The sequence below is a fragment of the Dipodomys merriami genome, unplaced genomic scaffold (genome assembly GCF_024711535.1).
Source record: "Dipodomys merriami isolate MVZ:Mamm:240054 unplaced genomic scaffold, mDipMer1.0.p SCAF_38, whole genome shotgun sequence".
NCBI classification, from domain to species: domain Eukaryota; kingdom Metazoa; phylum Chordata; class Mammalia; order Rodentia; family Heteromyidae; genus Dipodomys; species Dipodomys merriami.
This window is the reverse complement of record NW_027205381.1, coordinates 8,241,441-8,255,470: the sequence shown is the minus strand read 5'-3', so window position 1 is coordinate 8,255,470 and position 14,030 is coordinate 8,241,441. Positions and strand designations below refer to the sequence as shown.

At 43.9% G+C, this 14,030-nt stretch overlaps 1 protein-coding gene across 1 annotated transcript in view; it reads left to right on the top strand.

Moving 5' to 3' along the window:
* The first annotated feature begins 5,567 nt into the window (after nucleotides 1-5,567).
* The window catches only part of Myo7b (myosin VIIB), a 101,533-nt gene continuing 93,070 nt past the window's right edge, over nucleotides 5,568-14,030 (top strand). The window contains exons 1-2 of the mRNA XM_069989496.1: nucleotides 5,568-5,657; nucleotides 13,790-13,831. Of these exons, the coding sequence (XP_069845597.1) occupies nucleotides 13,814-13,831 (18 nt within the window). The 5' untranslated portion in view covers nucleotides 5,568-5,657; nucleotides 13,790-13,813. The remainder of the gene's footprint in view (nucleotides 5,658-13,789; nucleotides 13,832-14,030) is intronic.

Genomic DNA, 14,030 nt, shown 5'->3' with positions numbered 1-14,030 from the left:
ATGCAATTACAAGAGGGTAATTACTGACTTTTCACAGAAAAGGTATTCAGGCTGAGTCATGTCCTTGGGAGGATGGAACCAAAGTCTTCCAGAGAGCACAGTCCGTGCCCACTTTTCTGCACTTACCCTATGGACCAAACTTTCCTGCTATGCACAGTAGACAAAGAGCCAGGAGCTGGCAGCTCCCTGTAACCCCATCTACTCAAGAAGCTGAGACCTGAGGATCCTGGTTCAAAGTCAGGCCAGACAGACAACTCCAAAAGACTCTGATCTCCAATTAACTAGCAAAACACTGGAAGTGGAGCTATGACTTAAGCAATGAAGTGCCAGCCTTCCCCAAGGGAAAGCACAAGGCCCTGAGTTTAAGCCTCAGCACTGGCATACAAACAAACAAATACCAAAAAAAGTGGATGAGAGCCTTTTCCCAGGACATTTGCCTCACCCTTATTGGTCTCCTTTTCTCCCAACCTGATTTCATACTGGCCTATGAAGTACACACTGGTTCCAAGCTAGAGTTGTCTTCGTCACCCAAGAGACATTTGGCAGTCATGTCTAGAGACATGTTGACTTGTCACTACTGGCTAGATCCAGCAATGGATAGAGGGTAGGGGATATCAGTGGACAGAGGCCACAATGCATAGCAGCTCCTTCCAGCCCCTCAACAAAAAAATGGCCCAATCCAAATGTCAATAGTGTCAGAGTTGACAGACCCTGAACTTCATGGGTGTAGAATGTGCTCTGTGACCTGTGCTCTTGGTGTGTGCATAACTGTGTCCACCTTCAGCTGAGGGTTGTTATGATGTGACACAATGCAATCAGCCCTGGGTGTGGACTCAAGCAAACCTTGATTCACATTTTATCTCTGCCACTTTTGCCCAAGTGACCCTTGCAGGATTTTTAACCTCTTTGACTTTACCATCCTTACTATGAAATGGGAAGGAGCATCTATCATTCAGATTCAGCTCTCACATGTTCCGAAGAGATATAAGCAGATAGCTATGCTACAATGGCTTCATCATTGGACAGGAATGGAATAAACCACAGGTTGTAAGATATATAATATAATAATGTAATATATATATAATATTATTGAACTCAGGACCTCAGACTCACTATGGTTAGTGTTCTAACACCTAAGACACACCCCCATCCATTTTCTGCTTTTGTTGTTTTTCTGATTGGGCCTAAAAAGCAGATTTGAGGCCTGGGGCTGGCCTCAAACTTGAATCCTCCCACTGAGCTGTGATTCCAGGTATGTACCACCACACAGAAATGTATTTTTAAACGTTAGCTGAATATTCACCTTGTGTAAGAATTGTAGAAGCAGCACTAGGCGGGGGGTAGAATCACATTTTGTCAGTGCTGGGACTGGGATGGTTGTGACCTGCCCATCTTTATTCTTCATTTTCAAGGCTTGAGACCCTCACCTTTGCAAAGTTGAGGCTTAGGAAAACTGACCAGCAAGTGTCTACCTTTGTACCCTGCCAACCCAGACATAGTCAGGCCCGTCTAGGAGGAGGGACTTGTATGCTATTTGAGAAAGGGTAGTAATAGAATGTTCATGTCCCTGTTTCAACAAGTTTGCTCCGGATGTTCCTGTAATGACAAAATACAGATAAAGATTTGAACACAGATTCATTGAGGTGTTGTGTAGGATAGCAAAGAACTAGTGTTTCAAGCACATAATTCTAGCTACTTTGGAAGCAGAGATTGGGATATCATGGTTTGAGGACAGTCCAGGCATAAGTTTGTGAGACTCCATCTCAGCCAATGGCTGGGTGCAGTGGTATTCATCTATCATCTCAGCAACAAAGGGAAGCACAAATAGGAGAACTGTAGTCCAGACTGGACTAGGGAAAACATGATCTAGCTAAAAAAAATCCAAAAAGGAGCTGGCTTAAATTATATAGCATCTGCTTAGCAAGTGTAAGGCCCTGACTTCAAACCTGAGTACTGTCAAAAACAAATTTAAAAATAATCCCCTTTCTCTTTTCAAACTGGAGGCAAGCTAGTAGGGACAGACGTCATGAAAACTAAAAAAGCAAGCTCAAACAAAAACATAAGTCATTGTGAGCTAGAAGCAGGAGTTAACCTGCAAAATGGCTAGTACTGTAACATTAAAGGTTGTATGAAAGAAAAAGAATGAAAGAAAGAAAGAAAAAAAGGAAGGAAGAAAGAAAGAAAGAGAGAGAAAGAAAGATACTTTCCTTTCCCCAGCACTCTCATTTTCCCTCTCAGAAGAATATGCACTAGAGAAAGTCTGTCTGACCTCATCCCAGATGATCAGTGCACCCCGAACTTAAAAATGCCCAGAACAGGTAGGTGTCAGAGGCTCAGGCCTGTAATCCTTGCTATTATTCAGAAGGCTGACATCTGAGAGTTGTGCTTTGAACCAGCCCAATCAGAAGTCCATGACACTCTTTTCTCCAATTAGGCAGCAAAAACCTGGAAGTGGAGCTGTGGCTCAAGTGGTAGAGCAACAGCCTCAAACAAAAAAAGCTCAGGGAGCTGAGCATTGGTGTCTCGTGCCTGTAATCCTAGCTATTCATGAGGCTGAGATCTGAGGATCATAGTTCAAAGCCCAGGCAGAACTCTTATCTTCAATAAACCACTCAGAAAACTGGAAGTGGTGCTGTGGCTCAAGAGGTAGAGCACTGGCTTTGAGCTGAAGAGCTGAGGGACAGCACCCAGACTGACCAAAAAAAAAAAAAAAAAGCTCAGGGACCATGCTCAGGCTCCAAGTTCAAACTCCAGCAATCCCCCATGTATAAATCCTACTACAGCAAATATTTTGATAGAGAGTACCCATATAAGTTTTACAATATACAGAAACCAATGTCACAAGACCCTTTCACCAGACTTTAGACTCAATGTTTCCATGCTTGGGTGATAAATTCAGGTTTTGCAATAGCAAAGAGATTGTTAGCAAGTGTCAAACAAAAAGAACATGTTTCTGAAGTTAAATTCTCCTAACCCTATTTTCTTGCCAGTCCTGGGCTTGAATTCAGGGCCTGAGCACTGTCCCTCAGCTCTTCAGCTCAAGGCTAGAACTCTACCAACTTGAGCCACAGGGCCACCTCTGACGTTTTCTGCATATATGGTACTGAGGAATCAAACCCAGGGCTTCATGTATGCTAGGCAAGCACTCTACCACTAAGCCACTTTCCCAGCCCTCCTAACCCTCTTTAGCCAGTATAAATAGTTCTACTGGGAGACAGCTCTGGGAAGCATGTCTACAACACTTCTCTTCAAACTCTAAGAATATGTTTCCAGGGGTTCATGCCTGTAATCCTAGCTACTCAAGAGGCTGAGATCTGAGGATTGCAATTAGAAGCAGAAAAGCGCATGAGACTCTCATCTCAGGTGAAGCTATGGCTCAAGTGGTAGAGCACTAGCATGGGACAGCACACAGGCCAAGAGTTCAAGCCCTAGGACCAGAAAAAAAATAGAATGTATTTCCTCAATTATCTCTCCCTTGCTCTTTATTACTTGACCAATCAAATCTTTGTCCACTTTCTACTTATTTTTTCTCAAGTGGCTTCAAGAGCCAGAAACTGGAGGACAGTCAGTTGAGCATCTTTATCTTGAGATCCTCTTTAACCCTTTCTCCAATGAAAATTTCAGCAATTGCCATTTTGTGTGATGGAAAAAAATGGGCCTGGTCCAGTCACCAAAGCAAGTGGGAGCTTAGGAGGTGGAAACAAGGCAGAGCACAGAGGTTTAGCCTGGAGCACAGCACTGGCTCCCAGGTAGTGCTGTGGGTCTGGCTGGAAGTCTCAGAGTGCTTCTTACAAGTGGTCCCTCACATCATCTCCAGCTCCCAGTCCTTGTCATGGGACATTGGATTGCAAGATACAAAAACATCTCCAACCAGCTCAACAGAAGGAACTTCCATATGGGCCTCCATAAAGCCCACCAGCACAGGAAAACTCCCTGGCTGTCAGTCTCTGGCAGAAAGTCTCTCCTCCTTTTAATCCACTACAGCCTCCACCTCTGTTTCCACCCAGGGCTTGGTCTGTGTCCACAGAGAGGCCCATGATCCTGGCTGTTGCCTGGTCTTTATCTTAATTCTGTCTAGAGATAACAGCTCCATCTGCATCTCTGCCTGAGAGGCTAGTGTCTTTCTCTTGGGAGAGGAAGGAACCTGGTTGGTTTTACTTGGCCAGCTTGGAAGAGCATGAGGGTCTCTATTTAGCTAAAGAATAGACTTGAACTGGACAGCATCTTCCATGTACCCATGCCTGTGTACCTGCCCCGATGGCTCCCCTTGTGTGGATAGTCACTCCCAGGGCCTCCCAGAGCACACTGCCTGATATCACCACTAAGGATACTCATTCATTCCTTCAAATATCTGTATTTCCCATACAGCTCAATTCACCCTGCATTGAAACCTCAGCCTCAGCCAGCTCTAGGTTCTTAGGGACTTTCTTGGGAATCTAGGTGCTAGATGGCCTATCTTTCTGCAGTTAGATTCCCTAACCATGCCAGGCATCTCCAGTGTGTGTGCCCTATAAAAATACATAGTAATTTTTTTCCTGGTTTGTTTTTAACACTAACACTTTAGGGATCAATTATCCAAGCAATTCTCCCATGGACTCCTGTTGGTGTCTTATAATTCAATTCAATTTTGTCACTGTCTGCCTGTATTTAGAGTCATCTCTCACTCCACCAAGCCTGACTCGACTTCAGATGTCAATGACAAGTAATATGCTATCTGTGGTATGTCAGAAGAGTAGGCTGTAAATCAGGGGTTCCCCACCACCATTTTTCCCTCAGGTTCCATTCAAGAGATGCTCAAAACATCAAAGGAACTTCTTACTTTGCACTTACCAGTTTATCATAACAAATATTTCAAAGGATACAGATGAGTAGCCAGTGAAAAGAGAGATAGGCAAGGTTTGTAGGAAGGGGCACAGGGCTCCCATGCTATTCTGAGCGCCACCCTCTAGGCACTTCCTTGTATTCAGCTATCTAGACACTAAGTTATCTTGTTGCTCATGTTTTACCTTCGTATAGGTCAGGAAGTGGGGCTGAAAATGCCAACCCTCTACTCAATTAGCCCTTCTAGCAACTGGCCCCACCTTGAGGCCATCCAAGGGCCAGCCTTACTTGCCTCATTAGCATAATCTCAGGTGTTAGCCAAAGGTTTATCATTTCTGAATAACAAAAGATACTCCACCCACTTACAAGAATCACTAGAAATGGCAAAGACTCAACACAATATGTTCCATGCCATACACAGCTTCTGTTAGCATGGGATGTTTGAGAGTAGAGTTCCTACAGGGGCTTCCTAGGAGCCCTGTGACCTCTGGAAGATGCTGAGCTGCCTGGATGATCAGCTAATCATCACCAGGATTTGTTTGGCGTTCAGAAGCAGGTGTCCACCAGGAAGCAAGTATTGGCTGTTCTGTTGAAGAGTAGACTGCCGTGAGGCCAGGCTGGCCAGGGCTGCAGGAGGCACGTGGGAGTGGATATGCTTGGAGTCTGAGGACAAAGTCCTGTAATAAATTACGTGAGCTAGGAGCACTCAGCCATTTCCTCTTGATTCCCTTCCGCCTCTCCTGCTGTCTCTTACTCTATCCCACACCAGAGCCTTGGTGCTGCCTCTCCAAGTTCTTTCTGGGTGCCCAGAGCAGAGGGGAAGGAGTCTTGACAAGGTAAGAAAGCCCTGGACTGTTCCACCAGCTGGAAGGGAGGAGGGACTCTGCGGAAGGAGGAGGGTCTTTAGGCAGGAGACAAATCAGGAGGCACAGACCCCAAAACAGGGTGGGCAGGCTTGTGGGGAAGAGGGTTGGTTATTTCCCTCAGGAACCTCCACACTGGAGACCTCAGCAGGGCTTTCCAGTCTGCTGGGCTGCAAGGCCCTCTCTGAAAGGCACAGGGGAAGGAAAAGCTGTGTGGGCCTGCTGCTGTAAGGAAGGTGAACACTGAGACAGGCCTGGGCAGTGCTGCCTCCAGACAAAGCCACCTCACAGCTAGAGAGCCTGGGTGAGGATCAAGGGGCTTCCAGGATAGCTCAGGAACCACACCAAAGCTCCACTGCATCACAGGAGGAGGCTCACTGCTTCCTCAGGAAAATGTGATGCCATTCCTCGGGGACAAGAGACTGAAAAGGGGGCTTTTGGGTACCCTTTAGAAGACACAGAGCTAGGTTGTCTCTAGAGACTGGGTTGACTGACTCACATACCTTAGAAAATGGCTGCCTTGGAAAGGTCTGGACCCTGGTGTGGAAAGACACAGCCTAACTGGGTTCAAAGCCTTCTGCTATGAGTGTTGGGAGAATCAGGTGGCTGAGAAGAGAGGCACAGCTGTGAGCCCCTGGGCTACTGGCACAGTGTGTGATACATATCCCCCACTTCCCTGAGGAGGAGTCAGGAGAGATGGGCTGACATTGGGCAAGTCGGGGATTCTAAAGATCCCAAATTGGTGGGGGTAGGGCTCCCCCTCAGGTTCCACTTTGTAACTGTGGACTGGAATTTTGCCTTAATCCCTAAGATTCTGGAATTGTGCTCAGAATTTTAGTTCGAAGAAAACCAAAACCCTGAATGTGGCTCTTGAACACACTTTCCCATCACACACTCTTGAACCCCTCAGCTCAAGAGCTATTTAGGAGAAAGCCCCCTCCACCTTCTTGGATGTGCTGTGTGCCTTGCCACCTGCCCTTCAGGTGACATTTCTCAAAGGAGTATTCCACAAATGTCTGCATAGGACCCAGGCTGTCAGCGTAGGATTCTGTGGGAAAGTCTCGCAGCTACACTAGGCACTTACAATGCTCTACATTTTACTTGTCTCAAGCGGCTCTAGCTTCCCTTTTCTTACTCCATCCATATAATATGCACTCTAGAAGACATAGTTGTATGATTTTCATGGAAGAGGACATTGAGGTCAAGGCAGGTAAAACAATTCCCTCAGCATCACTAGACTATGATTTGAGCTTCTTGATGACAAGGGCTGGATCCCCTAGGATTTCACTGACCCTGTCCTGTCAGGACGCAGAGAATACATGCCACGTAGGCATGACAAGTGGATGAATGATGAGGATAGTGGCAGAAGGCCAGCCAGGGATGGCTTTCCAATCTGATGTAATGATATCAGAGAGGTAGAGAATGGCTCTTCTGTACTTCCTCAGTTAATCAAGCTATGTGGATCAAGATCCTTTGCTGCTAGCTAGTGACATGGGACTGGTGAAGTGGGTGAAAAAGGTGATGTGTGAACCCCAAAGGTACAGAACTCAGGGCATCAAGTACTCATAGGAGGTCATGCAGCTGAAGGCAAGAATGGGATGGTAAAGACACGAGTGGGCTTTGAAGGAGAGAATGGCACAATGACAGTGGTGGAGAACATCCACAAAGAGGATGAGAGAAGAAAGGACCCATTCAACTTGAATCCTGGCAAGTGCCTGGCAGAAACCCAGTGTGGATGTAGAGTAACTGTAAAGGACTCTCGATTGCTATCTTAGTATGTTTTCTGGTGCTAATAACTCAATGCCAGAGGTTTTTTTTTTTAAGGGCAGTGGTAGGGAGTGGTTTATTGTGGTATGGTTCTAGTACCGGGTCAAAGGGCTACATCTGGTAATAATGCTTTTGCTGACAGAGCCCTAAGGTCGTACCAGGCATCACATGCTAAGAGATAAGAAGCATGTGTAGCCTGGGCACTAATGTCTCATGCCTAATAGACATGAGAAGCAAGCTTCAAAACCAACTCTGACAGGAAAGTCTGTGAGACTTCTGTCTCCATTAACCATCAAAAAGCTGGAAGTAGAGCTGTGGCTCAAGTGGTAAAGTGTTATCCTTGAGCAAAAAAAAAAAAAGCTCAGGGACAGGACTCAGGCCTTGAATTCAAGCTCCCAGACTAGCACAGAAAAAAAAATGCATACAGGTGTCCTCTGATCTTTCCCTCCTCTTATGAGTCACCAAGATTCCTGGAGACTGATGTGATGACATTACCTGATCCTAATCACCTACTAAGTGTCCCACCCACAAACACCTTCTTCATAATTCACAAAGAGGATTTAGGTTCAATATGGGATTCAGAGGTCACAAACCACATTTGAATCATACTGGCCATGAAGATCAGAATGTTTTCTTTATTGTCACAAACAGTAGCCACCAGTCACAAATAACTATTGAATGCTCTAAGTGTAGCTGGTAAAACTGAGGAGTCACCTGTAACTAGTGTGGCCCTACAAAGCCAGGCTGAGGAGAGAGAGATGTAGAGTAAGAAAGGACTTTGGAGCCAGCTCTGAATTCTAATCCTAACTCTGTCACTAATGTGGGACCTTAACCCTTGGTTAAGGGAAATTAAGCCTTCCCTTGAAGGGTTGTTATGTGGATTAAATTAATGAGCTACTACTGGAAAACTTTTAGTATAATGCCAGCCTGAGACTCTGCTCTGTTCTGGAGGACTGGGGAGAGAGTGCTAAGGTTCCGAAAAGGGGCCCCAGTGTAGTAGAAGTATATGTGTTGCCAGTCATCCCAGGGTGGATTTTTTTTGTCTTCCCCCTCCTCAATCTAGGATAGGAATCACAGAGGCAAGTGATACTAACCGAACAAGGCTCTATTGTGCCTATGTATGGGTAGTATTTCCTGGACTGGCTCCTCAAACAGATGTTAGGAACATTTTTTTATAGTTTGTTTGTTGTTCACATAGACATGCACTGGTGGTTATTGTGCCCCATTCAGGATTTCTGCACAGGTCTCATTTGATCTTTGTTCTCCACACTGGGGTCTATGCTTGGCCTGGTGTTTGCTAATGCTCATGAGTCCTTTTGCACTTGGCTTGCAGATACATGATTGAGGGGCACATGGCTGCCTGCCAGTTAGATCATACAGTGGTGAGAACCCAGCAGTTTGTGTATCTAGAGGATGCAGGAACAGCTTTTTACAAGTATTAAAGGAAACATGTAGCACACATAGGAGTAAACTAGCTTCTTATTAAAAGAAGAAAAACAGGGCTGGGAAGGTGGCTCAGTGGTAGAGTGCTTGCCTTGCATGCATGAGGCACTGGGTTCGATTCCTCAGCACCACATAAGCAAAAAGAAAAAAAAAGCTGGAAGTGGTGCCGTGGCTCAAGTGGTAGAGTGCTACCTTTGAGCTGAAGAGCTGAGGGACAGTGCCAGGCCCAGAGTTCAGGCCCCACAACTAGACCCCCCTCCCCCTAAAAGAAGAAAAACAGAAAACATGGCTACAAAGTCAGGCCATTTCTGTTTGGCTCCATACATACTTTATCAATTTCTCCTTCATTTACCACCTACCTTGTTTGAAGAGCAAACAAACAGTTGTTTGAAGTTGCTTACAGATCTGCCAATACCCAAACAGAATCTAAAATAAATGAGAAATAGGGGTGAGGAAAAAACTAAGGAAAGAAAAGATAATGTAGCCTGGGGAAAGATTAACAAACGAAATGCACATTAGAAAGCCCTAAACAGACAAAGGGTGATCCAATTGAGCAGTAATACTCACTAGGCACTATACAACTTGGGGGGGGGGCAGAAGGGAGTCAGAAGAGGAAAAACTGGGAGAAAATGAGGCAGGGGGTGACTGTTCAAAAAGAAATGTACTCATTTCCTGACCTATGTAACTATATCCCCTTTGTACATCACCTTTACAAAAAAATCCCTGTATTTTGCTAGGTATCCATGAAATTTATTCCACACTTCCCAATAGTACAGTCTAGTACAGAAGTACAATCAAGCAGTGACTGACCAATGCTGCCACTGAGTTAGGAGTAAGCCAGTCTCTGGGAAGAAGGCCAGCTCTCTAGTGGAAGATCAAGATGTAGGTACAAAGGAAGAATAGTATCTACAGTCACAATAAATCCAGGAGGGCTTCTAAAGGCTGCTTGTGGAAGATGGACAAGAGTCTCTCAAGAGCTGAGAGGGAGGTGCCAACAGTTTGTCTCTAGAATAAAAGAGACTTTCTTAAGGGATATCTCTAGGATGAAAGGGGTCTTCTGTGTGTTTCAAACTATCTCTGGGCAAGCTGACAGCTTGAGGAAAGTTCTCTGGATGGATGTAAGCCACATATTTCAATGCAAGGTGGTGAGGGTTATTCTTGAGAGTTGTATAGGGTCTGTTGGGAGCACAGAGCAACAGGCTCCATCACCTCGATTCAGGGAGGCTAAAGGAACATTGGCTAGGTCTGCGAGAATGGGTTGAAGATGAGGCTAAATAGGCTGGCACTTCACTGAACCTACAGGGAACCATAGCACCCAAACCAGATCTCGGAGCATTCTGGTGGAATCCTTCAACACTTTTAAATATAGGATCAGATTATTTGCTAATAGGTATAATTGGCTTCTTCATTTCCTAGTTGTATCCCTTCAGTTCTCTGTCTTTGTCTTTTGTCTCTCCATCTCTGTCTCTGTTTATCCGTCCATCTGTCTGTCTCTTCTATTTATCTGGCTAAGAATTCAAGCACCATATTGAGTAATCTCATTCCTGGCTTCAGAGGAAATGGATTCAGTTTTTCCCCACTCACAATGTTGGTTACAGGTTTGTCAGATTTAGCCTTTGTTATGTTGAAGCATGTCCCTTCTGTTCCTAGACTTTCAGTACTTTTATCCTGAAGGAAAGTTGAATTTTGTCAAAGGCTTATTTCTGCGTCTATTGAAAGATCATGTGTCCCAGATTCTACTGAAGTGCTGCACTGTGTTTGGTTTTACATATGTTGGACAGTCCTTGCACTCCTGGAAAGTAACTTGTAGTGCATGATCTTTTTAAATGTTGTTAAATTTGGTTTGTGAATATTGTATTGATGATCTTTGTATGTATATTTATCTATTCCTTCTGGTTTATTCTTTCAGTTTTGATATTAGTGTATGACTGGCTTCATAGAATGAGTTTGAAAGCATTCGTGTCCTTTTTTATTTTTTGGAATGATTTGAGGACTGTTGGTGTTAATTTTTTTAAGTCATGGTAGAATTAAGAGTGAAATAGTCCAATCCTGGGCTTCGTTTGTTATGAGATTCTTTGTTACTGCTTTCTTCTTATTATATTTCTTTGTTGAGAGATTCCTTATTACTGCTCATTATAGATCTATTTAGATTTTTCATAATCACTCAGTTCAGTTTTGGTGGTTCATATGTGTCTAGACATATATCCATCTAGTCTAGAGTTTTCATATAAGTTTTGGAAAATATTGCCTAATGATCATCTGTATCTCAGGAGTATTTGTTACAGTATTCCCTTTTCCTCTCAAATTTTAATAATTTGTTCTTCTCTCTTTTGGTTTGGCTCAGGCTTTGCCAATCTTGATGCTCTTTTAAAAGAACCAACTCTATATTTCATTAATCAATCTTTTCATTGTTCCTTTAGTCTCTATTCAATTTCCCCCTCACCTTTATTATTTCTTTCCATCTACTAATATTGGCTTTGGCTTATTCTTGCTAAGATAAGCATATCATTAGATCATTTAATCTCTTTTTGATTTTAGGATAGGCACTAGCAAACTTATTTTTATTTTTTACACATTGTTTTTATATATTTTTATATATGTTTTACATATTGTTATTGTAAAGGTGATATTCAGAGGGGCTATAGTTACATGTAGTTACAGATAGTGAGTACAATGCTTTTGAACCATGTCACCCCTCCCCTTGCTCTACCCCAGTTTTTCCCTCCTGTCCCAAGATATATAGTTCATTTTTCACATAATGTCTAGTAAGTACTACTATGGTATTTGTTCACCCTTTATTCCACCTTTCCTGTGTTCCTCCTTACCTCCCAAAGACAAATAAACTAACAAATAAAAGGAAAAGACAACAAAAATAGCAAGAATAGCAACAACAGAAGTCTCTTGTCTGTTTTTCTTGGATTTCATTTTATAAGATATTTTATATGATCATATGCACATAGCTATTGAGCTTTTGTGATCAACTCCTATTATTATATTGTATTACATCTCTTTTTGACCTTACTGAGTGAATGTCTAGAAACCTGTATAATTTATCATGTCCCAGTATATTTTTATATCATTCAACATGTATACTTGTAGGTTTATAGGCACATTCTAGTTAACACAAATGAGGGAAACCATGCAACTTATGTTCTTTGAATCTGGCTTACTTTGCTTAATGTAATTATGAATGGTACAATAGCATTCTTTCCCTAGAGTAGTTCACAGTTCAGTCTAAACAATAGACTACCTCTCAAGATGGCACCTTCCTTCTTCCTTCCCTCCTTCCACTTCCTCCTCCTTCATCCTCCTCCTCCCCCTTCCTTCTTTTTCATCTCTCTCCCCCCCCCCCATCTCTCTCCTTTCTCTTTGGCAGTATTAAGGTTTGAACTCAGGGCCTCTTACTTGCTAGGCAAGCACTCTCCCACTTCAGCCATTCCCCTTGAAGGATTGACTCCCACCCTGTTATCCTAGGTGCATACAGATGTTAGACAAAAACCAGGTATGCACAGATGTGCTTGACTCAGGCAGGATAATCCAACCTAAGCCTAGCCATTGTGGGCCTAACCAAAAATCCCTGCCTCCCCCAGGCCTAATAGCCTTCCAATAATCTCTGTCTCCTTGCTCAGACCCCATACAAGCCCATCTCCAACCCCACCTCCTTGCACAGCCTTCATCCTACAGTAAGGCACTGCTGTGTCTCAATATACTGTCCTCATCTATTGAGATGGAGTCCAGTCTGTTGTTTCTCCTCCAGTTTCTTAACCCTCTAGTCCTTTTTGCTTTAGTTATTTTTCAGATACTTTTTTTTTTGGGGGGGGGTCTGGTCGTGTGGGGCCTGAACTCTGGGCCTGGGCACTGTCCCTCAGCTCTTCAACTCAAGGCTAGCGCTCTACCACTTGAGCCACAGCGCCACTTCCCGCGTTTTCTGCTTATGTGGTGCTGAGGAATCGAACCCAGGGCCTCATGCATGCAAGGCATGCGCTCTACCGCTGAGCCACCTTCCCAGCCCCTAGATAATTTTAAAATGTAATTCTACCTATGGCCTCTTGTGTAGCTGGGATGACAGCTACACCATTACCAGCTTCTTTGGTGAGGTAAAATCTTGCTGTTTTTCCAGGGCTGTCCTCAAAATGTATCTTCCAGTCTCTGCCTCCCAAGCATCTTAGACACTACACCTGACCAGTCCTCAGCATTTTCCATGTTCTCACTTATATAATGGGGGAACCACCAAATCAATATCCTCTGAATGTCTCACTCATGTGTTTTCCCTCCCAGGAGTACTTCCAGGAGTACTGCCAAGTATTAGAGCATCATACAGTTGTTCTACACTTATATAAACTGATATGGGCCTATTCACTGATGCCTTCTGGAGCAGGCTAGGACTCAATTGCATGCTCTCAAGATTCAGATGTTGAAGTCCAGTTAGGACTTCAGGACTCAGAATGTGTATTTAGAGATAAGGTCTTTAGAGTTAGAGTGTGGTAAAAGAGCTTGACTAAAGCACTGAGTTCAAACCCCAGTCCCCAAAAATAGAGAGAGAAAGAGACAGAGAAACAGAGAGAGAAGGGAGGAAAGGAGGGTGGGGGTGAGAAAGGAAGGAAAACAAGGAAGGAAGGAAGGAAGGAAGGAAGGAAGGAAGGAAGGAAGGAAGGAAGGAAGGAAGGAGGGAGGGAGGGAGGGGGGAAGGAAGGAAGGAAGGAAGGAAGGAAAGAAGGAAGGAAGGAAGGAAAGAAGGAAGCAAGGAAGGAAGGAAGGAAGGAAGGGAGTAAGTCTTTAAAGCGTTGACTAAAATAAAACAAAGTCATAAAGGTGGGCCTAATCCAATCTGGTGACATCCTTACAAGAATATCTAGAACATGAATACTGACATCCTGTTTTCTTTCCACTTACAGGCCACAGGGGACTGCTGAGCCAGGATGACGATGTTCAGACTGGTAAGAACTGCATTTATTTGATCTAGGCTACAGAAGTTGCCTCAGGATGAGTTGAACTATTTCCAAGGAAAAAGAGAGAAATCCTAGAAGGAAAATCACAGAGACAAAGGAGTTTGAGGAATGAAAAGTATTCTATTAGCAAAGGAAGACAAGTTTAGCAACTTTCAGCATCTCAAGGTGCTCATATGTATGCACATAA